The sequence below is a fragment of the Bos javanicus genome, chromosome 3 (genome assembly GCF_032452875.1).
Source record: "Bos javanicus breed banteng chromosome 3, ARS-OSU_banteng_1.0, whole genome shotgun sequence".
In the NCBI taxonomy this organism is placed as follows: domain Eukaryota; kingdom Metazoa; phylum Chordata; class Mammalia; order Artiodactyla; family Bovidae; genus Bos; species Bos javanicus.
This window is the reverse complement of record NC_083870.1, coordinates 20,809,720-20,837,629: the sequence shown is the minus strand read 5'-3', so window position 1 is coordinate 20,837,629 and position 27,910 is coordinate 20,809,720. Positions and strand designations below refer to the sequence as shown.

Genomic DNA, 27,910 nt, shown 5'->3' with positions numbered 1-27,910 from the left:
TGAGGCTTTTTCTTTTCTTTCAGTTTAGTTGTCTGCGGTGTGGCTTCGCCCCATCCCCACCCGTCTCTGTTCCTCAGACTCCCGTTTAACCGAGAGCCATTTCCTTCTCAGGGGATCTTCCCGACCCAGAGATCGAATCCGGGTCTCCAGCATTGCAGGCAGGTGGATTCCTTACGGTCTGAGCCACCAGGGAAGCCCAGAATAGAATGTCATCCTCCTCTTGACCTCCAGGAGGCGTCCCAAACCGCCTTCAACTTGAAGGCGTCTTTAACTTGGCATTCAAAACGTCGCCCTCCGTCCTTCCTCATTCTGTTTCTTTTCCTCTGCCCGTGTTTAAATCCCATTGTTAAGCTCGGCTCTGCCTCCCTACTTGCCCTTTCCGCACATTCCATTCTTAACTCTTCCTGAAGTCGTACCCAATTCAGTGCTTTCAACTAGTATTTGTTGCAGAAGCTCAGGCCTATATACCTGTTTACTGGATGCTTCAACCTGTCTGTCCCAATAACTCGACCTATCCAAGAGCAAACTCATCCAGTCACCTGCCAACCCCCGCCACCCCCCTACCCTCGCCAGCTCTCCTGTCTTTGTTCTTTCCCTGAATTGTTCCAACAGTCTGCCCGGTACCTGAGCTAACATCTACAGTTTCCTGCATCTTACAGCATATATTCATGAATATTCCTGAATATTCATTGGAGGGACTGATGTTGAAGCTGAAACTCCAGTACTTTGGCCACCTGATGCGAAGAACTGACTCATTGGAAAAGACCCTGATGCTGGGAAAGGTTGAAGGCGGGAGGAGAAGGGGACGACATGAGATGGTTGGACGGCATCACCGACTCAATGAACATGAGTTTGAGTAAACTCCGGGAGTTGGTGATGGACAGAGAGGCCTGGCATGCTGCAGTCCATGGGGTCGCTAAGAGTCAGACATGACTAAGAGACTTCACTTTCACTTTTCACTTTCATGCATTGGAGAAGGAAGTGGCAACCCACTCCAGTATTCTTGCCTGGAGAATCCCAGGGACGGGGAGCCTGGTGAGCTGCCGTGTATGGGGTCTATGGGGTCGCACAGAGTCGGACACGACTGAAGCGACTTAGCAGGGGCAGCAGATTACTTTTAATACTAATACAATGTAAATGTTATGTAAATAGTTGTAAAATGTAAAACTATGTACATAGCTGCCAAGGCAGGGCAAATTCTAGTTTTGCTTTTTGAAACTTTCTGGATTTTTTTTTTTTTTTTCAAATATCTTCCACCCACAGTTGGTTGAATCCTCAGGTTCAGAACCCGTGGATACTGAAGGCCGACTGAAATTGTTTCACAAATAAGGAAACCAAGGCTCAGAGGAATTTAGGCACTTGCTGAAGGTCACACAACCACTTACAAAGACATTATTAGAACCAAAGTCAGTTCAGTTCAGTCTCTCAGTCGTGTCAGACTCTTAGTGACCCCATGAATTGCAGCACACCAGGCCTCCCTGTCCATCACTATCTCCCGGAGGTCACTCAAACTCACATCCATCGAGTCGGTGATGCCATCCAGCCATCTCATCCTCTGTCGTCCCCTTCTCCTCCTGCCCCCAATCCCTCCCAGCATCAGACTCTTTTCCAATGAGTCAACTCTTCACATGAGGTGGCCAAAGTACTGGAGTTTCAGCTTCAACATCATTCCATCCAAAGAACATCCAGGACTGATCTCCTTTAGGATGGACTGGTTGGATCTCCTTGCAGTCCAAGGGACTCTCAAGAGCCTTCAACACCACAGTTCAAAAGCATCAATTCTTTGGCGCTCAGCTTTCTTCACAGTGCAACTCTCACATCCACACATGACCACTGGAAAAACCATACATAGCCTTGACTAAATGGACCTTTGTTGGCAAAGTGATGTCTCTGCTTTTCAATATGCTATCTAGGTTGGTCATAAGTTTCCTTCCAAGGAGTAAGCATCTTTTAATTTCATGGCTGCAATCACCATCTGCAGTGATTTTGGAGCCCCCAAAAATAAAGTCTGACACTGTTTCCACTGTTTCCCCATCTATTTCCCATGAAGTGATGGGACCAGATGCCATGATCTTAGTTTTCTGAATGTCGAGCTTTAAGCCAACTTTTTCAGTCTCCTCTTTCACTTTCATCAAGAGGCTTTTGAGTTCCTCTTCACTTTCTGCCATAAGGGTAGTGTCATCTGGGTATCTGAGGTTATTGATATTTCTCCTGGCAATCTTGATTCCAGCTTGTGCTTCTTCCAGTCCAGCGTTTCTCATGATGTACTCTTCATATAAGTTAAATAAGCAGGGTGACAATATATAGCCTTGAAGTACTCCTTTTCCTATTTGGAACCAGTCTGTTGTTCCATGTCCAGTTCTGTTGCTTCCTGACCTGCAGCCTCACTCAAAGTCTGTGCTTTTTATCCCTCCAAGCCCATTGCTTCACTAAGGAGATTACGGGCTTTATGAAGTCATTGTGCCCAGCCTTGCTTCCTCCCTCTATTACAGAGAGAGGGAGAGCCGGAGAAATAGTTTAGAAAAGAAGATGCTAATTCTCTAAGAGTATAGTTTTATTTGTTTATTCAAAAACAAATATTTATTACCAGATGGGAAACAGTGGAAACAGTGTCAGACTTTATTTTTCTGGGCTCCAAAATCACTGCAGATGGTGATTGCAGCCATGAAATTAAAAGACGCTTACTCCTTGGAAGGAAAGTTATGACCAACCTAGATAGCATATTGAAAAGCAGAGACATTACTTTGCCAACAAAGGTCCGTCTAGTCAAGGCTATGGTTTTTCCAGTGGTCATGTATGGATGTGAGAGTTGGACTGTGAAGAAGGCTGAGCGCCGAAGAACTGATGCTTTTGAACTGTGGTGTTGGAGAAGACTCTTGAGAGTCCCTTGGACTGCAGGGAGATCCAACCAGTCCATTCTGAAGGAGATCAGTCCTGGGTGTTCTTTGGAAGGAATGATGCTGAAGCTGAAACTCCAGTACTTTGGCCACCTCATGTGAAGAGTTGACTCATTGGAAAAGAGTCTGATGCTGGGAGGGATTGGGGGCAGGAGGAGAAGGGGACGACAGAGGATGAGATGGCTGGATGGCATCACCCACTCGATGGACGTTAGTTTGAGTGAACTCTGGGAGTTGGTGATAGACAGGGAGGCCTGGCATGATGCAATTCATAGAGTCGCAAAGAGTCTGACACGACTGAGTGACTGAACTGAACTGAAGAGCCAGGTGGAGGGAATAAAGGACTCTTGATTTAAAGGTGATGAAGACATGGTCTCACCCTTGAAGTGGTCACAGAAAGGAAGTGAGACCAAGGTCAAAGCACAGGACACAGTGCTTCAAGTCTATCAGCAGACCATGAACAAAGAGATGTGGGTACACTGAGGCTATATGTGTGGGAGTAGGGAAGCTTCATGAAAGAGGAGGTGATATCTCATGGAACCATGAGGAGGACTTTGTGGGTCAAGAGAAGACTGAAAGCATTCTAGCCAAAGGCAACTTTATGTGCAATGGCTAGGAGCTGTGGGACGGCCTGGTTCATGTCATGAATGATGTGCAGCTCAGTGTGGAGGGGGCTGAGGGTGGAGCTGGGGAAAAGTGGAAAGGAGTATGGTTGGAATGATACAGTGGAGCTCGAATGCACTAAATGTTTGATTAACTAGATTGCCTGGTTAGGAATTCAGTTGCTTTCGGTTAAAAATCCCAGAGGTGTTCAAGGGGATAAGATCCAGTCTATTTGTGAAGGTATTTGGCTTTTACAAATGGCCTACTCTGTTATATATTTTAATAGCTCTGGTAAGAATGCTGGGAAAGGAACTCCAGGGAACAATAGATAGTAATTGAGGCTGATGTAATTTGTAGGGTATTGGCCTATCTGGACTTATCTAATAAGGATTTATAGCTAGATGAAATCTAAAATATTAAATCTAATTCCACACCTCTCACATGCTCTGTAGCTCTCACTCTAACTCTCCAGCTCTCCCTCTCTCTGTAATAGGGAGGAAGCAAGGCTTGCTTCATGAAGCCCATAATCTAGTTAGTGAAGTAGTGTGCTTGGAGGGGTAAAGAGCACAGACTTTGAGTGAGGCAGACCTTGGTTCTAATCATGTCTTTGTAAGTGGCTGTGTGACCTTCAGCAGCAAGTGCTTAAATTCCTCTGAGCCTTGGTTTACTTATTTGTGAAACAATTATAGTTGGCCTTTGGTCAACAAACCACTCTCCAGATGCTAGCTATCAACAGTAGACTGTGGTAGCCAGATTGATAGAAGATACAATAGAAGTTCATCAATTAAAGAAAAACAATATACCCTACCATAACAGAGTTGTTAGAATAAATGAGAATTAAATACAAGGAGCCTGGTACAGAGCTGGAACCTGAGAGCCCAAAATGCTGGATTAGAAGGCAGAATAACTTAATGGTTAAGAGTTCAAATTCTGCAGCCTGACTCCTGAGTTTGCTTACTAGATCTATGACCATAGACAAATTAATGTATTATCTAACCTGTAAGGGTGTCTGCTTCCTCAAAATGGTAAACCAAAAGTACTAACAGTAGCTACTTCACAGACTTGTTGCAAGAATTAAGAGTTCATTTAGAATAGTACCTGTCACCAACAAAGCATCCTCCCACCATTCCCCACCACTGTCACTGGATTAGCAAATTACAAGGCACTCACCAAAAACAAGTGCTAAAGATTCCATCTCTTTAACATCATTTTAATTGTTTTACTTCTCTCTCTAGCTCATTTCCTGTCTTCACTCAGGTTATCTTTCACCAGACTACTGCTAAAGGCTCTTCTATTCTTCGCTTGCATTCTTTTCATTCCCCTAATATATTCACACACTAGCCAAAGTGATCTTCTAAAGAAAATCTTATTTTCTCACTTTATACCTTTTCCCAGGTGATTTCACTCCCTTCCTTCCCACTTTCCCACCTTCACCCCACTGCACATGATCTTATTTCATCTTCAACAACTCTTACATCTCAGATGCCAAAATTAATAAACAAAATCTTAACAAGAAACAGAATATTACATAGACTCAAACATCTCCTACAACTACAAATGGAAAATAAAAATTTTACATTTTTTTTTCTGAGAGATACCACCTTAATCAACTGATCAGAATTATCATTAACAATAGGACAAAGCGAATTACATGCCTCCTATATAGTTCAGTGAGAAGGATTCAATACCACTTCTGCAGTTTTCCTGCCAAAAGTGTATACCCTAAATCTGAATCAGAAAGAAACATTAGAGAAACCCAAATTGAGGGATATTCAACAAAATAAATGGTCTGTGTGTGCGTGGTAAGTCACTTCAGTTGTGTCAGACTCTGCGATCCTATGGACTGTAGCCTGCCAGGCTCATCTGTCCATGGAATTCTCTAGGCAAGAATACTGGAGTGGATTGCCATGCCCTCCTCCAGGGGATTTTTCCCAGCCCAGGAATCAAACCCTGCATTTCCTGCATTGGCAGGTGGGTTCTTTACCACTAGCACCACCTGAAAAGTGCAGATGGTCTGTACTCCTCAAAAATGCCAAAATCATGAAAGACAAAGACTAAGGAACTATTCCAGATTAAATGGAGGCCATAGAGACATAACAACTGAATACAGCGTGTGATCCTAGACTGGATCCTGGCCCAGATTTTTTTTTTTTTTTCATTTTATATAAAGGACAATGGGACAATGAAAAATTTTCAGTAAAATCTGTAGTACTGTATCAATGTTAATTTCCCAAATTTGACAATTATACTGTAGTTATGTGAGAAAAAAGTTTTTACTAAGAATGTATTAGCAAATATATATTAGAGCTCTTCAGAGAAACAGAACAAAAAAGATACATATGCAGAGAGTAAGAGCAAACAAGCAAGAGAGAGAGAGAGAGATTTATTATAAGCAGTTGGCTCACATGATAATGGAGGCTGACAAGTCCCTAGATCTGCAGGGTGAGTCAGCAAGCTGGAAACCCAGAAGAGCTGATTGTGTAGTTACAGTTCAAGCCTGAAGGTCTGAGAACCAAGTGACGCAGTGCTGCAGTGCCAGTCAAAAGCTAACAGGCTGGAGACCCAGGAAGTGCCAGTGTTTCAGTTCAAGTCTGAAGGCAGGTAAAAAGCCAGTGTCCCAGTTCAAAGAACTGGGACAGGAAAGAACTCTTTTTCAGAGAAGGTTAGCCTTTTTGTTCTGTTCAGGCCTTTCACTGATTGGATGAGACCCAGCCACAACAGGGAGGGCAATCGGCTTTACTCAGTCTACCAATTTAAATCTCATCCAAAACCATCCAGAATAACATTTGCCCAAATATCTGGGCTGGAGAAGGCAATGGCACCCCACTCCAGTACTCTTGCCTGGAAAATCCCATGGATGGAGGAGCCTGGTGGGCTGCAGTCCATGGGGTCGCTAAGAGTTGGACACGACTGAGCAACTTCACTTTCACTTTTCACTTTCATGCATTGGAGAAGGAAATGGCAACCCACTCCAGTGTTCTTGCCTGGAGAATCCCAGGGACAGGGGAGCCTGGTGGGCTGCCGTCTATGGGGTCACACAGAGTCGGACACAACTGAAGCGACTTAGCAGCAGGAGCAAATATCTGGGCACCCTGTGGCCCAGTCAAGTTGACACTTAAAATTAACCATTGCAAGTAGTTAGAGGTAAATGGGCTCTATCTCTGAAGCTTACTCTCAGATGGTTCAGAAAAAAATTATATATGTGTAATTAGATAAGAAATAAAGCAATCATGATAAAATGTTAATATTTGGATAATGTGGGCATCAGGGTGAGCGGTATACAGAATTATTTGTACTATTTGTAGTTATTTGTAATTTCTGTAGCTCTGAAAGCACTTAAGAAAAAGTTAAAAATAAAATGCATACACACACAGAACCATATATCCAACATGACATCTCTTCTTGGATATCATAAAGACACTACAAACTCAAGTCCAAAAAGAATTGGACACCAATCTCCCCCTTCCCCACCCTTCCAACCCTTCTTCCAAAATTCTGTATCTTAGGGAACAAATGCCATCCATCTTGAGGCCCAAAGCCGATAATTATCCTTCATACTGTCCCTCCCATAATTACCCACAATTTCTTTCCGTCTCCACCTCCACCACCACCATGGTCCAAGACATCAACATTCTCACCTAGATTGCTACACAAACCTCTAAACTGGTCTTCCTGCTTGTCTCATTACCTCCTTTATAGTTCTCACACTGAAGTCAAGGAACTTTGCAAAATACAGATTTAAAGATGGCTAAATGCAATGCATGATCCTTGACTGACTTTCAAAAAATAAAGGCACTAATGAGACAACTGGGGAGATTTGAATATCAACTGTATATTAGATAATAGTATTGAACAAATGTTAAATGTCTTAGGTGTGGTAATGGTATTGTGGTTATATAGGAAAATGTCCTTGTCTTAGAAGATATATGCTGAAGTATACAGCAATGAAGTATAAAGATTTTCAACTCTCAAATGATTCAACAAAAATGGTAACAGTTTTTATTTTTATTATGTATACACATATGTGAAGAAAGCTGAGCGCTGAAGAATTGATGCTTTTGAACTGTGGTGTTGGAGAAGACTCTTGAGGGTCCCTTGGACTGCAGGGAGATCCAACCAGTCCATTCTGAAGGAGATCAGTCCTGGGTGTTCTTTGGAAGGAATGATGCTAAAGCTGAAACTCCAGTACTTTGGCCACCTCATTCGAAGAGTTGACTCATTGGAAAAGAGTCTGATGCTGGGAGGGATTGGGGGCAGGAGGAGAAGGGGACGACAGAGGATGAGTTGGCTGGATGGCATCACCGACTCGATGGACATGAGTCTGAGTGAACTCCAGGAGTTGGTGATGGACAGGGAGGCCAGGCGTGCTGCGATTCATGGAGTCACAAAAAGTCGGACATGACTGAGCGACTGAACTGAACTGATACACATATTCAAAGAGATTAAAAAGCAAATATGGAAAAATGTTAGTAAATATAGATGAAGGATAAATGGGGTGTTCATTATACTAACCTTGCAATTGACATTATGTTAAAAAAATTTTTTTAGTGTGATAAGGGTATTTTTCTATAAGAGAATATCCCTTTTATTAGGAGGAGATATGTATTAGAGTACCTAGGGATGAAATGTCGTGCTATCTGCAATTTATTTTCTGAAAAAGTATACAAATACACTTTTTAAGTATACAGGTATACATAAAGTACATGTTCAGTCACTCAGTCATGTCCAACTCTTTGTTACCCTATGGACTGTAGACCACCGGGCTCCTCTGTCCACAGAATTATCCTGGTAAGAATACTGGAGTGGGTTGCCACTTCCTACTTCAGGGTAGCTTCCCCAATCAGGGATCAAACCCCGAGTCTCTTGCATTTCCTGCATAAGCAGGTGGATTCTTTACCACTGGGCCACCGGGAAAGCCTATATATTTATATATATGGAGAAGGCAATGGCACCCCACTCCAGTGCTCTTGCCTGGAAAATCCCATGGACAGAGGAGCCTGGTGGGCTGCAGTCCATGGGGTCGCGACTGAGCGACTTCCCTTTCACTTTTCACTTTTATGCATTGGAGAAGGAAATGGCAACCCACTCCAGTGTTCTTGCCTGAAGAATCCCAGGGACAGGGGAGCCTGGTGGGCTGCCGTCTATGGGGTCTCACAGAGTCGGACACGACTGACGTGACTTAGCAGCAGCAGCAGCAGCAGCAGCAGCGCACAATAATTATGTATTCGATAAAGGAAATGGACTTCCATTTTCTTGTATATAAAAGTGTTGGGCTAGATAGAGGAGCCTGGCGGGCTACAGTTCATGGGGTCTCCAAGAGTCGGACACGACTGAGCGACAAACACTGCTACTGTTGCTATTCCGGGAGACCTGGGTTCCATCCCTGGATGGGGAAGATCCCCTGGAGAAGGGCACGGCAACCCGTTCCAACAGTCTACCCTGGAGAACCCCATGGACACAGGAACTTGGCGGTCTGCAGTCCTTAGGGACGCAAAGAGTCGCAAAGACACCACTAAAGAGACTGAGCATACACGTACGCACGCACGACCTCAAGAGACAAACAGAGACTACAGTTCCCGGGAGCCCTCACCTGCCTGGTCTATCGCGTAGCGAGAACTCCATTTCCCAGAGTGCCTCTGGACGCGAGATCTGCATTCGCCCGGCTTGTCAGGAGTTCCGTCCCAGAGAGGGAACTGCGGTAGCCAAGCCTGAGTACGAGGTAGAAAGGGTCCAGTTTGGGGTTCAGGGAGGGGGCACAGGGACAGCGGCTCAACCAAAAGCCCGGAGTTGCACATACCCTACTCTTGGAACCTCCAGCTCATTCTTTGCGAAAACCCTTAGAAGCGCGGGCTCTCTCTAATCATCGCCGCCCTTCAGCTGCTCTCGGCGGAGGCCACAATCTCCCAACGTCACACAGAGGAGAGGGGCGGTGCCTCGCATCTCACTGGCGTCTAGACGGGCTCCCAGGGTGGACGTTGGCCGGAGGCGGGGGCTAGGGTGTTTGAGACGCTGGTACCAAGACCGAGGCCCTGACCCTCACTGCTCCCGTCTTTGTCTCTGCCGTAGCCGATGCTGAGTGGGCAGCTGGTCGTACGCCTGTTCTCCATGGCCAGCCGCGTCTGTATGTCCCGGGGCAGTGCGGGATCAGGGGTCATCGGTCCCGTCGAGGCTGCCATTCGCACGAAGTTGGAGCAGGCCCTGAACCCCGAAGTGCTGGAGCTGCGTAATGAGAGCGGCGGCCACGCGGTCCCACCGGGCAGTGAGACCCATTTCCGCGTGGCGGTGGTGAGCTCTCGCTTTGAGGGACTGAGCCCGCTACAAAGGCATCGGCTGGTCCATGCGGCTCTGTCAGAAGAGCTGGCTGGGCCAGTCCACGCCCTGGCCATACAGGCGCGGACCCCCGCCCAATGGAAAGAGAACCCTCAACTAGACACAAGCCCCCCCTGCCTAGGTGGGAGCAAGAAAAGTCGAAACTAACCCTGGACTTGGAGAGAGGGAGGACCAGGATTCAAGCGGGTTTCGTGAGAATAAACTACTGGGGCTTTCTTCCATTTAATACAGTCTGGTATTTGTTAGAAACGAGTAATGTAATATGCCCGTTTAACCAGCATATGCCTATTCTCAGGAGAGAGTAATTCATTTCACGTTAAGGTTAAGCTAAGAAGAGGGGACAATCCCTACTATTCAGGAAAAGCTGCCCAGTTGTTTCATTTTAAATTGTGACTAGGGAATCGCCAGACTTTATATAAGTTACTAGTAATCCTGTACATTAAAAGAGAAATTATCATATGAGGTGAATTGCAGTGGTGTTAATGGCCTGCTGTCAGTGCTACAGATGTTCTTCGGAAAAGAAAGATACTTGAAGCCTAGGCATAGTCAGAAAGAGCTTCGTTAAGCCAGAAAAGAGAGGAAAGTTGCTGCTAACAGGGGAAAGAGCCCAAGCAAGGGCAAAGAAGCTGGACTGGGCAGAGTTATTGGACAAAACAGCAATTACGGATGCGTTTGAACTTCAAACTTAGGGGATGTTTGGCTTTCTAACAACCTGTCCATTTCCAAAAGGATTTGCATTTCTCATGAGGAAAAAAATCTTTAAAAAAACAAACACTAAAGCAGTGAAAAGATTATAACCTAGGAAATGAGTATAGAAGATGGAGAAAACTTTACAAAGCCCTTTTTCTTATGAGCCTTCCAAACGTTGTCATAATTCTGAGGGGAACAAGTAATGTCTAGATAAGCAATTTTCTGATGATCTCTGTGTAGAGATCGAACTTAGTAAAGGCTTGGTTAACATTTATCCACCATTTCCGGCTAAGGAGTTTAGACTGCATCTGGTTGGGCGGTAGGGAGTCATCATTGAAGAGTTTTGAGAAAAGGATGGCAAAGAGCATTTGGGGGCAGTGATGTTAGTCGGTTGTCATAGGGAATTGGAGGCATGGAGAGTAACCAATGGTGAAGGCAGAACTTTGGCTGAGAGGTTAGCTGTTGAAATGGAAAGGAAGGAGTTGATTTGAGAGCTATCATTTTTAAAAAACCAAAAGGATTTGATTAGAACTGAAATGGACTTCAGTGAGAGGGGAGTCAATGGTAACCCTCAGGCAGGGTTTTTAGATTTCTTCACAGGTAAGAATTCCCAAGGGAGCTTGTTTAAAATATGGATTCTAGGTCACCTCTTTTCCAAAAAAAGGATTCTGAATCCACAAATCAAGAATGGAATCTGGAATCTATATTTTAAAAAAACACAAAAGGATTTGGAGTGAAGTTGGTTCTGTTCTCAAGAAATATCACTCCCAAGTTTTTATTTGTTTTCATTTGTGGAGTTTTTAGATTTTTTTAAATTTGTTTTTGTGAATATTATTTTATTATAGCAAAAACTTAATATGAGATCTGCCTTCTTAACAAATGTTTAAGTGTATGATACATTATCACTGACTACAAGTACAATGTCATACAGCAGATCTCTAGAGTTTAATCATCTTGCTTAGCTGAAACTTAAGGTCTGTTGATTGATAATTCCCTACTTCCCTCTCCCCTCCACCCCATCCTGCCCCTAGCAGCCAACATCCCACTGATTCTATTCAGCTATTATAGATAACTCATATAAGTAGAATCGTGCATATTTATCTTTCTGTGGCTGGCTTATTTCACTTAGCATAACGTCCTCATGATTTATCACAGCCGAATTTCCTTTTTTTAAGGCTGGTGAGTATTTCATTGTTTGTATATATTAATTTTTCCTTATCCAGGCATTTGTCAATTCAGGTTGTTTCCACATCTTAGCTATTGTGATAATGCTGCAATGAACATGAGAGTCCTAACACTTCTCCAGGATCCTGATTTCAGTTCTTTTGGGTAAATACCCAGAAGTGGGATTGCTGGATCATATGGTAGTTCTATTTTTGAGAAACTTCCATATTTTCCAGAGTGGTTGCACCATTTTGTATTCCCACCAACAGTGTGCAGGGGTTCCAATATCTCCCCATCTTCAGTAATACTTTATATAATATATATATTATTTGGGGGCTTCCCTGGTGGTTCAGAGGGTAAAGCATCTGTCTGCCATCCCGGAGACCTGGGTTTGATCCCTGGATCAGGAATATCCCCTGGAGAAGGAAATGGCAACCCACTCCAGTACTCTTGCCTGGAAAATGCTATGGATGGAGAAGCCTGGTAGGCTACAGTCCGTGGGGTCGCAAAGAGTCGGACATGACTGAGCGACTTCACTCACTATATTATATATATATATATATATATATATAAAATATATTATATAAATTATATATATATATATATAAATAGCTATCCTGACAGGTATGAGGTGGTATTTCATTAAGGTTTTTATTTTATTACTTCCCTGATGATTAGTGACATTGAGCATTTTTTATATACATATATACCTACTGGCCACCTGATGTGAAAAGCCGACTCACTGCAAAAGACCCTGTTGCTGGGAGAGATGGAGGGCAGGAGAAGAAGGCAACAGAGGATGAGAGGGTTGGATGGCATCGACTCAATGGACGTGAGTTTGAGCAAACTGGGCAATAATGAAGGACGGGAAGCCTGGCGTGCTGCTCTGCATGGGGTTGCAAAGAAGTCAGATACGACTGAACAGTACCTCTTGGTCATTTTATGTGTTTGGAAAAATGGCTACTCAAGTCTTTAGCCCATTTTTTAATCAGGTTATTAGTTGTTTTGCTATTAAGTTGTAGGACATTACCCCAAGTTTTCGAAACTAGGAGACTATGAGGACCCTCTATCTATAAAAGTGGAAAGGTCAGCATAGAGGCCAACTCAGGAAGTAAATGTGATGCATCATGTTACTCTGGCCTTCAGTTTGGAGAAAGGAGTTGTTTTTCCAGCTCACCATCTTCTGCCTCAGGAGGCAGAACAAAGTTGGATGTAGGTAGAGGCGAAGAAGCAGACATAGCCATTTTAGGTTTGAAGGATTTGTTTCCTTTTTATTTTTCATCAGTATTTTTCATTTATTTTTTTTTACATCAACAGAGTTGGATTTAGGGTTCCCCAGGAGAGTAAGGGAGATGGATGGGTCCCTCCAGGGAGGTGCAGGGGAGAGGGCTGCGTCCAGCAAGTGAAGGGTGAAGAGAGAGGGTGCACACTCATACACTGGGCACTGGAGAAGGCAGTTCTTTGAGCACAGACATCAGAGAGTTAAACAGTCACCACCTGGTTCACTTTTACAAAATGGGAGTGACCATAGGGTGGGGGCACCAGACGCAGCATGAGGCGGCTGAATTTGGATTTTCTTTTTTTGTTTGTTTTCACTTTTTTCCTTTTAACTTTTTAACATTTACAAACAGCTAAAAACTACAACACATCACAGCTACAGTGTTGGGGGTGGAGGACGGGGGCACCCAAGAAAGCAACCACACGGGGCGGGGGCGGGGGGCAGGGGCAGCTTAACCTACACGGGCTATCCTGTGGGGAGGGTGAGATGAGGAAACTGAGGCTTCTGGTCCTGCATTAGGGGTCCCTGGCTTACTGCTGAAACTCTTCCCACTGTGCAGGAGTTGCTAGGAAAGCCCGGTTCCTGCCCTACCCCAGCTCCTTGTGCTTTTGATCTGCTGGTTTGACCACATACTGGTTTCTTCCCCTCCCCTGCTCCTCTGCCTGTGAGGAGACAGTCGAGGTGGGAGGGCAGCTGTGCTGTTCCCGTCTGTGCTGTGTAGGGAGAGCCTCTCACTCCAGAGGAGGCCTGTGCTTCTTGAGAGATGGGGAGGAGATGAACTTTGTCAGGTGCCCTTGGCTGTTCCTAGACTGTGAGACTCTTCTCCCAGCCTGCCGAGGCTCCTGCCACCCAGGCCAGGCTCAGAAACGAGATTAGGGGAGGTACTGTGGGGAGCAGGTACCTGTGTGTGTGTCCACTGAAATTACCCTTGGCTTGTATTTTAGGACAGTATAATGACACCCCCACCCCACAGCACACACATACACACACACACACACATACATAAGTGTACACAAGCATTCACACACACACAGTCCTGCTGAGCTGCCTCAGAACTTAATATATAAATAAATAAGAATCAGAAAGCTAATTTCATAAAATTCAGGCTTGTAGCCCAAATTGAGGGGGAACTGGAGGCCAGGGGGCTGAGGTTTATTGCTACTTTCCCAGCATCCAACAGGAGGCATGAGAGGGCACTCTAGGCCCTTCCAACTCTAAGTTCTTTTGGTCCATGGTCTATATCAAGCCCTAGCCCCCAGCATAACCACCTGCTTGTGGTTTCCGCCAGAGCCCAGGCAGAGGGAATAAGGGGGAAAAGCCCCAGGAGCTGGGAAGAGCAAGGGCCTCTCACTAACACTGGGGGAGAAGGGTGGGGCCAAGCCTTCTCTTGTGCAAAGTCAGGGGTGGTAGGAGGTGGGAAACAGAGCTACACCCCAAATCTAGGATGGAGGAGCCTTCCCGGTAGTCCCTGCCCACGGGGTCTCACACATGCACACACATACATACACACACACACTCACGCATACATGGCTAAGACACTAAACAGGAGGCGGGGAACGAGGGCTCTGGCAGCCAGGATGGCAGGGCAGGGAACGGGAAGAGGGAATTGTTGGTCTCACAGTGTGCCTGCCACCCGCAAAGCCCGAGATTCCCTCACTGCAGCACCTGCCCCCGGGTCTCGGGCAGCTTCAGGGCCAGAGAACTCCCGAGGGCAAGGGCAGCGGAGGCAAAGAGGATGGGGGCAGCCTTGGTGATTCCCACAAAGGACGTGAAGATGCTGATCCCCAGCACAGCTGCCAGCTTACACAGGGCATTCAGGAAGCCGAAGGCTGTGGTTCTGCTCAGGAGTCCCCCAGCACAGCAAATGGGATGGAGGGGCCGGGGAGGGAGACAAAGGACGGGGCATGGGAGGATTTGTGGGGGAAGAGGGGCAGGTAAAGGAGAGGGCCAGCAGTGTCCAAGAGGGAGAGGAAGAATGGAGCAATTAGAGAGGAGGGGTACAAACCAGGGAATACAGATAAATTGGGAGGCAAGGGGGAAGGGACACCAAAAAATTAGGTTAATAGTTAAGACTTCAAGGAGTGAATATAAAAGCTACCAGCTTAAAAAAAAAAAATGCTACCAGCTTTTAGAAGAGAAACTCAAGGGGAATATGTACCCTTTTACCCCTAAAGATGCCTTCCCCATCAGCCCCCTTCCTCACCCCGTTTCTGTCCTGCCCTCTGAGCCCTAAACCTGCTGCCCTGCCCCCACCACACGCCTGTTACCTCTTGTCCGAGGGGTAGAGTTCAACAGTCAACACGTCCAGCGCGTTCCAGGATGCGATGCTGACCCCCCCGAAAAGGCAGAGCAGAGCGATCATGGCGGACTCACTGTTCCCGAAAGACAGGAAGAAGCAGGAGACACAGGACATCACGCTGGAGCCAGCTGGAGCCAGGGAGGAAGAAAGCAGCATGAGCGTGGCCATGATGAAAGCCACCCACAGCCCACTCTGTCCCTTCGACCAGGATGAGACACTTTCTTTGCCAGGGTACCCAAAAGGAAGGCTTCTCCCTCATCTCCAACCTCACCTACATTGTCTTTTTATTAACAGTATCAGTACCAACCATTCCTCGGTGCAAGCTATGCACCAAACAATTGGATGGTTTACATACATTACTAATAAGTCAGCCTCCTAAGAGGTACTGTCATCCCTGCCATGTTGCAGATGAGACAGCTGGGTTCACAGAGGTGAGTAACTTACCTAAAATGCAGTGGAGCTGAGATTCAAAACCCATGACCCCAAAGCCTGTATCCTAGACTTGCTATTCTGCCCACCTCCTATCCCCAGAGGAGCTTCCTCACCAGACCCCGCCTGGTCATGCAGCCCCCACCTCCCCCCACTCCCTCCAAGGAGAAGACGTGAGACACAGACCCTTCCCTGGCTAAGCTTTCCGCAGACTAAGGTGAGAAGCCCAGTGACCGCCATGCCCTCCCCTGGCCTCCTAGTCAGTTCTGACACACCGCCACCCAGCCTCTCCCCCTTACCAAGCATTCGGAGTCTGCCAATCTTGTCCATGAGCAGAGCAGACACAATGTTCCCAGGAAGCACAGCCAGCGTCCCCAAGAAGCTGACAAAATACACCATGTAGGCGCCTTCACCCGTCCCCGTCACGTCCAGGGGGCAGCCCTCCTTGTTGTGCAGGAATGTGCTGTTCACCAGACGGCTGTTCACAAACTTGTACTCAAACAGGTCTGGGGGCGAAGACCAAGACAGGCAGACAATCATGGCACATGTGAGAGGGAGGCTGCTATTGCTTATGCTCAGGGCTCTGCCTTTGAGGGGTTTAGCAGGTGGGGCTCAGAATCAGTCAGAACACTATGGCAAAACACCATAGGAGCTAGGATCCTTTTGTGCCACAAAATGACCATAGTTTACCAAATGAAACAGTGTGCTTGGCTGTTGTTATGTTTTCTCCTAATGATGTCTACTGATTTCTTGTTCATTCTTTTTGTCTACTCTAAGCAGTAGCAGAGCCATAAGTTTAGGACAAATTACTGAGCAAATATTAAAAAGCCTTAGAATCCTATCCATTTTTTTTCTGCAAGATAGGAAAACTCATTCAGCACTCCATTTAGAGGTGGGAAACCTGAGTCTAGCTCACAAAACCAGCATTTCATGTGCATATAGTTTGAGAATCCCTGTTAAAGAAAAGGATTGTTTTTCTTTTTTTCCCAAGGCTGCTCTTTTGAATGATTTTGCCCTCTTCAAAAGTGCATTAATATCACAATATTGAGTTGTTTCAATTCTAGCCAAAAGCAAACAAACTTGATGTTTTCGTCAGATGTTCTACTTATTACAGAAAAATGATCAATTACCATTAGATTGTTGTAATTGTTAGTAGTAACTAACAGACCCCCCTATTACCTCCAAGGCTCTGAAGAGCTCAGCTTGAGAACCCTGAGTTAGGGAATGAAGAAGGTTCCCTTTCTCCAGCTCAGGGTCCACCCAATCCTTTGGTCTGTCAGCCTCTAGCCATCCCACCTTACCAGTGTTATAGAACACGGTGTTGATGAACGTGCAGTTGCGGAAAAATGTGTTGCTGGATGTGACATCCTCGAAGTAACACTCCTCAAACAGGGAGTCCTCAAAGGACACTGACTTCAGACGTAGCCCAATGAACCTGTAAAGCCAGGATGATGAAAGCCACCTTCCCCTCATTCTTACACCCTCCTCCAACACTCGTGAAGTAACAGTGAAGTAAGAGAGGAAGCTGCAGGGTTGAGAAGAACCACGGGTCTTTGCCCCCAAACAGCTTGTCTCTGAACCCCCAGACTCACAAAAAAGGCAAAGGGTAGGAGGGGTGGAAGGGGTGAAGCTCAAAGATCCCCACATACTTGTCATTGAAGTACTGTCCCCCTCGGTGGATCTGATTCTCCAAGGTGAAGTTAAAAGTCACGTGCTCCACACGTTCCCCAGGGAACACTTTGGTGCGGGCTGCATAGTCCACCGCTTGGAGATGGCGGATCATGTCAGGAAACCAGACAGTCAGGCCATAGTAGCTGAAGCGTCAAGGGCAATGGAATCAGGGCTCATGGATTAGAACCACACAGTTCAGAAGGAGAAAGAAACAGAGGAGTCAGCCCATGTTAGGACCATGCTCACCTCCCCAGCCTCATCTCTCACCTCATCTCATCTTTCACCAACTGCTGTGGTTCTGTGGGACTTCAGGTTCTTCTAACCCTCCTGCCTATTACTTCTTACCTCCCAGGCATTTGCTCTACCTTTTGTGTAAAACAGTCTCTCCATCCCACCCTCAGCCTAACTCCTATTCCTCCTTCAGGACTTAGAGCCCCTCTCCAGCCTACCAGCAATCTGGGCTGGGAAGCCTGTTCCCAGTGCACATCTCCCACCAGGGCACTCCTTATTACAGCTAGTTTGTCTAGCTCCTAGACCAAGATGTAAATTCCATGAGGACTGAGACCACATCTATTCCATCCCAGCAGAGTACCTGGCACAGAATAGAAACTTAATACTGTTCTGCCTATAATATAAGTTTGTTGGATTAAGGAGTGAGGTAGAGGAGCTGGGTGGACTATCAGAGGGGATCCAAACAGCACCTTCCCTCATTATTCATCCCCTTCATTTCCATTTTCTCCACCTCTCTCCCAACCCACAGACCATCACATCCAGCACTTCCGACCCACCCCACCCAGCTCCTCACCTGAATGACATGGTGAACCACACACCCATCATCATCAGAGTGATGCGGCGGTATTCTGGACCAAAACAAGAGAGGAAATTCCCCCAGACCTAGGCGGAATAGGACAAAGTCATACAGCGGCTGCCAGCCAGTAGTTCTAGCACCTCCATATCCCAGTTTTTCTGCCCCTACCAGCTCCCTCCAGTTCACGCATCACCCCCACCCCCAAGCTCCAGCCCTGCCCTCCTCTCCACCTCTCCACCATCCCCGCCCTCATTACCTGCCCTCCCAGGCTCAAGGCCCGGACCCCCCAGCGCTGGTACCAGGCCCCTGTGTCAGACTGGATCTCAATCAACTCATCCTCCTGATGAATTGTCTTAATGTGGGTTACCTGGGGTCAAAAGAAGGAGTGAGCAGTCACTTTGTACTTTCCAGCCCTTCCAAGTACCCCAGTTTCTCCTGCGGTAGCAGAGTGGGAAATGGGAGGGAGACATGATACCCTGAGAGATCCCACTGAGATCTCAGCGCAGCCTAGGAAGGTGGGTGTGAGTCGGGGGAGGAGTCCAGGGAGGGGCCAGGTGTGGGCACGTGGCGGACTGTGGCTTACCGAGAAGACTCGCTCAGGATGCCCCTTGGCTCGCATGTTGGTGTCATGGACCTGCTTCAGTACCATCCAGGCCTCATCATGCTTCCCATTCTAGAGCCACAGAAACAATCCCCACATCCGGGTCAGCCCTTCCCTGACCCAGGGCTACAGATCCCCCTCTCTCAACCTGACCTAGGGGCAAACCCACCAAGCACTCCCAAAGAGCCCAAGGGGGAGCACAGCAAGAGATAACCAGGCTTGGGCAAGAGTTGGGGATCCCTTGGCACAATGGAAAGAGAAACTGAAAACGAGGGAAATGAAGATGGTCCGTGAGTATGTAGTCAGAGCAGGAGGAGCGTCCTCACCCTGCTGGGTCAGGATAAAGTGGGAGGGGGTGGGCTGTAGGATCCTCTTTTGAACCGTAAAGTCAGGGCCAGGGTCAGGACCCCTGCCTGCAAAACCCTAAGCCACCCATGGTGAAGCAGGTCCTCTGGTTTTAACACCCACAGAACTCCTCTGGAAATACATTCTAAGACAAAGGAAGTGAGATCAAGGCCCCCCAGACCTTGGACCCTAGGAAAGGAAGGCTGCTACGTGGACCAGACCCAGCCCATGGTGGGTGTTTGAATGCAGGAGCCCCTGTTGCCCACCCCCGAGCCCAGCCCCAGCCCCATTCACCTCCAGGAAGAAACGGGGGCTTTCAGGCTGTGTGGTCAGAGCCCCAATGGCAAACACAGAAGGGAAAGCGCAGACGAGGACAAAGACCCTCCAGCTGTGGAACTGGTAAGCAGACCCCATCTGAAAGCTCCACCCTGGCAAGGACAGAGTCACAGCATCAGCAGAGAGGCCAGAGGCTGTAGGGTCCTACCATAGGGAGCACAGGAGAGGAGAGACAGAGTCTGGGGTACATTTTCTGGGGGCTGCTCACCATAGTGGGGGATGATGGCCCAGGCCATAGCAGCTGCGTACACTCCACCAATCATCCAAAACATGCAGAGCCAGCTCAAATGCTCCCCACGTTTCTCCTGTGCCAGAAACTCCGAGAAATAGGAGAAGACGATGGGGATGGACCCTCCGATCCTGAAGGGCATTGCAAGAATTCAGCATTGGAAAATGGCTATATTCCTGATTCCATACCCCAGCGCTCTGGATCCCCAAGTCCCTTTCATCTTCTGAACCTTTTAAAGAGAAACTCCTCACCACCATGCCCTATAAGCTCCCTCACCACCAGCCATCAGGCACCCATCCTTGGGACCCTAGGATCCTTTGTCTTGGGACCCTGGGGATCCTAGGAAACAGGCAGGCAGGTCTCAGGGAATGAGAAGGAACAAACATTGAATCTTGAAGATGACTACAGAGTTGGAAGGGAGAGCCGATATTCAGAAAAGAGGGGAAATCCCAAAGGAAGAAGAGCAAGAGGAATCTGAGGAAGCAGGCCAGAAGAGAGCTGGGAGACTATGCAAAGGGGACATGCAGGTGGCAGAGGAAGTGTAGAAGTTGGGTGGCTCAGGCATTCAGAGTTCTGGCAGGTGTGGGTATGAACAAGGTTTGTTGTTGAATGCAGGAAATATTTATGCTCTGGGAAGGGGATAACCACAGATACCCAGTGGTGAAGTTGAGCCCTACTGGGTCTCTTGAGGGAACCAGGCTCAGAATGGGACTAAAAGGTAGGGTGGAGGACTCGGGAGTGAACCAGATATGGAATGACAATCTGGACACATAGTAGACAGGTCCTGGACAGGGAGAAACTGGCCTGAAGGGAGAGGATTTCATTCATTCTGTTCACACATATTTGAGGTATAGCTGGTGTGCCTGGCACTATGTAGGGCCCTAGAGGTATAACAGCAACCAAGGCGCAGCCCTGCCTTCCAGGGACTCATGAGGGGAACACTCACCCGACCCCAGAAAGGAGACGGCAGAAAAGGAAAGTGCCATAACCCTGGACGAAAGATGAGAAAAAGGCGAAGACACTGTTGACTGAGAGTGAGATGAGCAGACACTGTCTTCGACCCAGCCGATCAGCCAGCCCTCCCCAGAGGAAGGCTCCCACCATCATGCCCAGGTAGACAATGAGGCCTGAAGGAAGAGAACAGAGGCAGAAGGGATATGAGCAGACACACTAAGGTTCTCCCACTCGCCAGACATTTAAATGAGCTGAAACTGCAGCAGCATGGACAGAGGATCTGAAGGACTTGTAGGAGGTAAGTCTACCCAGAGATGAGATCAAGTGAGAGAGGATGCGTTACATGAGCAAAGATGGAAGGTCATCTCTGCAGCCTGGAGGTTCAAAGGCAGAGATGCAGACATGGGACAGCCCTAGAATTCTCCTTTCTTTCCCTCTCATTCCTTATTGCTCGCTCTTACTCTCTTGCTGTCTCTCTCTCTCTCACACACACACACACACACACACGCATACACAATACCCCCATCTCTAGCTTGCCTGGAATCAGAAATGGATCTGCCTAGATTCCCAGACCCTCCCAGGATCCCCTCTAGCCTCTCTACTTGATGCCCTCCAAGCGGCAGGAGGTGTCTCTCATGTTCCCTGGGAAAGAGGCTCCATTCCTTCAATCCTCCCAGGAAATCACACACACACAAAAGTGAAAGTGAAAATCGCTCAGTTGTGTCCAACTCTTTGCGACCCTATGGACTGTAGCCCACAGGCTCTTCTGTCCCTGGAATTCTCCAGGAAAGAATACTGGAGTGGGTTGCCATTTCCTTCTCCAGGGTAACTTCCCGACCCAGAGATCAAACCCCAGTCTCCAGCATTACAGGCAGATTCTTTACAGAGCTACCACGGAAGCCCACATATAAATCCATTTTTTATTCCTTCCAGTTCCAATACTTCTGGTCCCCAAACTCCCCTGTTCCTTTCTTCTTTCATAAAATCAGAGTTGGAATTGGTCTTAAAAGTTATCTGCTCCAAACTCTGCATTTTACCCAGGCCGAAGCCCAGCCCGAGGGAGAAGGAAACTGCCCAAGATCTCGTGGCAACTTGGTGACAGAGCAAGACCTGATCCCTTCTGAGGGATCCCCTTCTAGGGGATTTCCTCCCTTGGGATCTCCATCAGGAAGGGCCATTAAAGACCACTCGCTGGCCCCTGAACATTCCCAATGCTAACGAAGAGCAAGTGTGACCAGCTTCTCTGGCTGGATTCTTCCCAGCCCCCCACCACCCCAAACTGACTCTCCTCATTTAAATCAAGGGGTTTGGATACTGCCTTCTTGTTCCCCCCAAGAGGGGAAATAATCAGGGTAACAAGAGGAAAGGCTTTGAAGAAACATTAAATGGGGGTCCATCCCATCACAGCCATCTCCTACAGAACTAAGCAGACACCCCACAACTACAGGCCCAAGCCCCAGCCCATGTGCCTTTTCTCTTGCACCAGCAATCTCACCATGACCCAACCTCTAGAGGAGGGTGTCAGGGTGGGGGGAGTGGAGGCGGAGAGCATGACAGAGGAACCCTGAGCCCTCCCAGGGGTATCTTGGGACCAGGATCCTCAGGAATGCAGTGGTGAGGACAGAAGCAGTTCTCAGGCACAGAGAACTGTTTTCCAGAGTTTAGGGCAGGATGGGGCTGGAGCGCAACGTGTCTTACCCAGCATGCCTTTGTTGGAGTCAGACAGGCACATGTCTTTCTCAGCACTGGGCAGCACGAAGCCCACCACGAAGACCTCGACGCCATCGGCCATCAGTGCCAGACCAAGCACGAAATAGAGTGTCCACTGGAAGCGGCCATGGCCGCACTCCCGTAGGATGGCTTCATACTGCTGGGCTAGTTCTTCCCGTTCTTTCCGCCGCTGCGCTTCTCCCCGCCCCCCCGGGGGACCCTCCCCATCACCCAAGCCCCCCCTCACTCCAGCCAGGGGTGCCCCATCTGCCATCCGCTCGCCTTTGCCCCCAGACTCTGCCCGGGGGATGCCCTGATATTCCCCCTCGTAGATCTCATCATCCTCGTCGTGGCCCTCGGTGGCATCACTAGATGCGCCGCCTTCCTCCTCATCCTGGGCCCCTTCCCCGCGGTAATAGCCATCAGCAGGGGCGGGGAAGTCATCATCATCGTCCTCCTCCTCAAAGCGGGAGTAGGATCTCCGGGAATATTCATCCTGGACTCTGTCCAGGCCCTTCACCACCTTCTTGGCTGCATGCTTCTTGACTTCCTTGGCAATGTCTTTGGCCCCACGGATGAAAGCTGCCCGGTCTCTGAAGCCCTCTTCCATGATGGGGCTTTGGGACTACTTCACTGAATCTTCCCCCCTTCCTTATTCTGATTTTGCACAAGGGCTCGTGGAGTCAGAAAGACCACTTCCCCGAGTTACTTAGATGAAGTGTGTTTGAGTAACTCTGGGCACAGAATAGAATATAGGATCTGGCCAGTGAGGGTTTAGGAGGGGAAGGGAGGGAAGAGCTTTGGCCTACACCCAGTTCAGTTGGATGCATTGGGAAGGAAGAAGGGGAGAGAGGGCACTGGAAGGGGAGGGGGGGCTAGGTTGGGGAGGCTAAGCTGGGGAGCCAGGATAACTCAGAAAAGCCTGCTACTTCTCTTCCAGGAGTCTCTGGAGATCTAGAAAAAGATGAGAGGGAGAAAAAAGGAGGTTGTGAGGCCTAAGACACTGAAGAGGGCCAATATAGTGCTCCGGCCGACCCAGAGCCCTGTGTTACAGAGATGATGGCCTGCTGGCCTCAAGCCCGACTCAGGAAAAAGGATGACTGTCTGGGCCTGCTATGGGCCATTCAGTATACGTCCCTTACTTTGACCTTGGAGACTAGACCTATGGGATTTGCTCCAAAGTCACAATCAGCTACCCAGAGCCCATCTCCTCATCCCTGGCCCCACTTCAAGAACAGACCCTTTGCTTTACCACCCACCTGCCAAGGATAAAACAGGAAATAGAGAAACCAAAACTCCCTTCTCTAGTCTGGTCTGGGTTTCTTACTGGGAGCAGAGCTTGGGGGGAACGTAAAGAAGGACAACTGAATCCTTCAACCTGTTGTCTTCAGACCACTGATGGCATCTGAAGATGGGGCTTCCATGGTCCTTCCTCAGGTTCCATGGTTGTAGGCTTCACAGGGAGGAGTCTTCTCCCAATGCAGCTCAGTGGGTGAAAGCTCAGCTTCCAGAGTCAGACAGACTTAGATTTGACTTCCTGCTTCAACAGCTTACTAAGTGACCATCAGCATGTCTCTTATCCTCAAAGCCTTAGTTCCCTCTCATTTAAGAGGGGGAAGTAAGGATTAAATGACATAATGAGTATAAGCTCTTTACCATAGTGCCTGGCACATAACAACTGATGAGTAAATATTAGTTATTATGCTTTGTGGTGACAGTAATGTGGTAAGATGACCTCCACTCCCTCACAAGACGTTAGAACAAAAGCCACTTGTGGATGCTCTTTAGGGTGAATGGCAGAAAGGGATACTGGCAAGGAGAGAGCTGGTTCAGTGCAAAGCGCATGACAATCCGATGACATAAGTTGAAATTCCAGCTCTGCCATTTACTAACTGATCTTGAGCAGATTCCTGAACATCTCTAAGCCTCAGAGTCCTTATATTTAAACTGGGGATAATAATCTCTATTTCTCCAAGTTGATGTGATAATTTAATCTCACAACAGACCTTCTATTAGTTTCTTTCCTTCCTATTAGATTGAAAACTGTGAAAGAAGCATCAAGGGCAAAGCAGGAGGGGGTCACATTTGGATGCTGTTGTAACCTCCCAATACAGAGTCCCAAGACCCCTCTGTGTTCAAACAAATGCCAGCAGCTGGACCTATATTGTCTGCTCCAGACAAACAATGGAAGACTCACAAAAAGGGAGACGTGGAATCTGAGGTCATGGGGAGAAAAGGGCAGACCAAAATCTAAAAAAGAGGTGATGACTGGCTTGCCACCTTCCTTCAGGATGTCATAAATGGGCCCCCTTTCACTGGTCGGGGTAGAGGTAGAAAATCAAACACATTTCCAACATGGACATCTAAGGTCTATAGCTGTACCTCCTTCCTCCATGGCTTCCCTTTCTAATCCCTTAATCCTTTCTGCTCCTCCAGGAGTCAAGGAAAAGGGAGTCCATAAATACCGCATTGCGTAGGAGCTGATATAGAATGAAGGGGGCTTGGACCTCCCCTCCCCTCCCCTCCCCCACAAAAGACATCCTCCAGAGGCAAGCATGGGAGAACCCCCTCTTCCTTCATAGAAGCAGAGGAAGCAGGACTAGATTCTGATCAGAGATCATTCCCCTAAAAATATCCTGCTTCATTCTGTTCCCACCCATCCAGGGCCTTCATTAAATGTCACACATACACTTACACACACACACACACACACACACACACACACACACGGTGGCCCAGGCAGAAGGGGTAAGTAATGCTATGTAGTTCAGAAAGAAGCACTGGCAAAGCAGAGCCCTACGCCCTCAGGTCACATGTGAGCAGTAGACCACGATGACCAGAACCAGTGACCCCTATGTCACCTTCTTTCCTTGTGGTTCAAGGCCCAAACCATCCCCCATTAGAGAGAGGGAACAGTGGAATCCCCTTTCTGCATGCAATTTGCTTGCCTCACCTTTCCTTCCCAGTTAGGATCTCCCCCCAAACCCTGGCGCAGGCAGATGGGCCCAGGAGGAGCCACGCTCTCGGTGTTTGTTTACACTCTCCACCCCTGAGAGGAACCGGAAGGGTACAGAGGGCCCCGGAGCCACAGCAGGATGTGAAGGCTCAGCAGCCAGCTCCCCCAGGGCCAACAAGCCCAGGAGCTCAGGAGGGAGAAAAAGAAGACAAATTCTTCAAGCTGGTGAGGAAGCGGTGCTATTTTTAGCCCCCAAAGCAGCACAGGGTGGCTAAGCTTGTGGGAGGGAGACAGACTCGGAGATGTAGAGGTTAAAGGAGACAAGATTCAGGGTTACAGGGCCCTTTAAGGTCTGTTGGCTTCACCTGATGGGAAAACATGCCCGGGAGATTTTCTGCAGAGGATGGGGGGAGGCGGGAGACTCTGAGCAAAGGCCTCCTCTCAGGATAACTCAGTCAGCCCAGGATTGGTTGTGGGGTGGGGAGGTCCAGAACCCCTTACCTCCATCAAAGCCCCTGACTTTGGAAGCCACCTGGATTTCCCAACCCACCCTAGCCCAGGTGACAAGGTCATTAAAAAGCAATCACTTATCAAAACATTCATGGATGTGGGGGAGAGAGGTGCTGGAGCACCCCTCCCCACCACTGCTGGGTAACTGAGCCTCGATCCCCACACCAGAACAGCCAAGGCTGCACTACCCCTGCCTACATACTACCCTACGGTTTGGAAGATGGAGTCTCCACAGTTCTGACGGGAAAAGATCAAGGTGTCAGCTGAGAATGTCCGAGGAGGAATTCGGAGTGGCAGGGACCAGAATGCAAGGGGAGATCTTCACGCGCACAGGCATAGAGACCGCCCTTGCCAGCATCCGCGGCGACCCTCCCCATCCTGCCCCACTCTGGTGTAAGAGCGGAGTCCCTAGAACTGACTGAACCCATTCTCCGAGCGCCTCCCCTCACCCTTGATTCTGCTGCTGGACTAGTGCCCATCAACACTCAACACCCCTTCCCCCCACCCCGGAGCGACTGCCTGCCTCCAGCCCCACCCCCAACCGTGCCCCCAAGCCTGGTTGTTCACCACCTCTATCTACCCAACATTTCCGTTCACCATTCCCTTTCTTCCCTCCTTCATCTGCCCTTCCTCCACCAACCGCCTCCCCACACACACCCCACAAACCCAACCGCACCCCCCGCCCCCCCTCCCCCCCCCCGCTGCAACCCAAGTCCAGGGGCACAGACTGAGGCAGCATATTCTCCCGCCCCAGCCAAGGTCATCTATCACGCGGGGCGGGGGGGGGGGGGGGGGGGTTGTCGGTGTGGGTAGGTGGAGGCGGGGGACAAGATGAGTTGGGAATTGGAGTTTGAGGGAACCCTATTCCACCTTACAAGCCCCCACCCCCGTTAATATCTGAGGAGAGTAGTATGGGCTTGGCTAAGGTAGAGAAAAACAACCCTCCTCCACACATATATATGTATAAATATATATATTTCCTTCTCTGATCAGCACAGCAACCGCCATAAATGTCCATTCAAACCACCAGCAATCCCCTCACCCCTGATGAGGGACGGTCACCCTCCCCACAAGCAAAGCATCGGAGGATAAAATGGCTGCAAGGCAAGGCGAGGATGCTGCTGCCCCGGGGCGGGGTGGAGCTGAGAAACTGAGAGAGGGGTCTCACCTGGGCTGAGTCCCCCAGATAAGGGAGTCTGGGTGAGGGCGGGGGTCCCGGCAGTGGGGCAGGCGGCAGCGGCGTCTGCTCTGGGTACCAGGGGAAGCAGCAATGCAGACCTGCCCCACCACGGGCTCCGGCCCCGCCTCCGCCCTCCCCCCGCCCCCCCCCCCCCCCCGCACCAGAGAGCATCGGGAGAGACCATTGTTGGGGGGTGGGGGGTGGAAGAAAAAAAGAGAATGGGGAGGGACTCGGGGTTCTGGGGAGAGGTGGTGAGGGTGCTGGAGGGGCTGTCACAGGGGCAGCTGGAGATGACACCAGCCCCTCCTAGTTAAAGACTAAAGGATCTAAGGAAAGTAATACTGATGTCAGGAAGGCAAGTGGGAAGACAGAAAGGGAGACGTTGAACGAGGCAGCCCCTTCCTCAGCGCCTCCGTCCCAGAATGGCAAGACCCACGAATTTTAGGGACTCGCTCTGCCTTCAAATAGCGTCCCTTTCCCTTCCTCACTGTTCCCAACCAAACTCCCAAATCTGGACTGCTCACACTCCAAGTTTACGTGGCTGTTTCAGAGGAAGCAAGAGTAACAAAATGTGGTTTTTATCCTAAACTGCCAGAGAAGGAAACTCCTGGATCCTTGTTATCTCTTTCCAGAAATAGTCCAGACTATTAATTTCCAATCAGACCTCCTTGTCCTCCGTTCTGCTGGTGACAGCAGAGGTTGGAGAAGCTGCAGGGGTTTAGCGGGCATGACGAGTTGGGCATCTCCCCTTCCAGTTATTTGCTTCTTCTTGTTGTTGTTTAGTCCCTAAGTCACATCCTACTCTTTTTCTACCCTACAGACTAACTAGCCAGGCTCCTCTGTCCATGGGATTTCCCAGGCAAGACTGGAGTGGGTTGCCATTTCCTTTTCCAGAAGATCTTCCTGATCCCAGGGATCA

At 48.6% G+C, this 27,910-nt stretch overlaps 2 protein-coding genes and 1 long non-coding RNA gene across 7 annotated transcripts; 1 reads left to right on the top strand and 2 right to left on the bottom strand.

Moving 5' to 3' along the window:
- Positions 1-1,203: 1,203 nt before the first annotated feature.
- Positions 1,204-9,550, bottom strand: LOC133242241 (uncharacterized). 4 transcript variants are annotated; one of them, XR_009734818.1, is made up of 3 exons: positions 9,298-9,550; positions 9,091-9,208; positions 1,204-3,029 (listed from the first exon to the last, which is right to left on the bottom strand). It is a non-coding gene; the product is annotated as an uncharacterized LOC133242241 (long non-coding RNA). The 4 variants fall into 4 exon arrangements; XR_009734817.1 differs by lacking the exon at positions 1,204-3,029 and adding an exon at positions 7,477-7,737; XR_009734816.1 differs by lacking the exon at positions 1,204-3,029 and adding an exon at positions 7,744-7,920.
- BOLA1 (bolA family member 1) lies at positions 9,115-10,289 on the top strand. The gene is made up of 2 exons (XM_061408345.1): positions 9,115-9,219; positions 9,567-10,289. The coding sequence occupies exon 2, from the start codon at positions 9,570-9,572 to the stop codon at positions 9,975-9,977; it is 408 nt and encodes a 135-aa protein (XP_061264329.1). The 5' UTR covers positions 9,115-9,219; positions 9,567-9,569; the 3' UTR covers positions 9,978-10,289.
- A 2,638-nt stretch (positions 10,290-12,927) lies between these two features.
- SV2A (synaptic vesicle glycoprotein 2A) lies at positions 12,928-27,116 on the bottom strand. Of its 2 annotated transcripts, none has more exons than XM_061408179.1 (13): positions 26,980-27,116; positions 22,334-23,299; positions 20,628-20,808; positions 19,661-19,812; positions 19,411-19,544; positions 18,754-18,843; positions 18,427-18,537; positions 18,168-18,256; positions 17,341-17,505; positions 16,993-17,126; positions 15,991-16,197; positions 15,231-15,390; positions 12,928-14,800 (listed from the first exon to the last, which is right to left on the bottom strand). In XM_061408179.1, the coding sequence occupies exons 2-13, from the start codon at positions 22,953-22,955 to the stop codon at positions 14,617-14,619; spliced, it is 2,229 nt and encodes a 742-aa protein (XP_061264163.1). In that variant the 5' UTR covers positions 22,956-23,299; positions 26,980-27,116; the 3' UTR covers positions 12,928-14,616. The 2 variants fall into 2 exon arrangements, with proteins under 2 accessions (XP_061264163.1, XP_061264167.1); XM_061408183.1 differs by lacking the exon at positions 26,980-27,116 and adding an exon at positions 25,299-25,384.
- Positions 27,117-27,910: the final 794 nt, after the last annotated feature.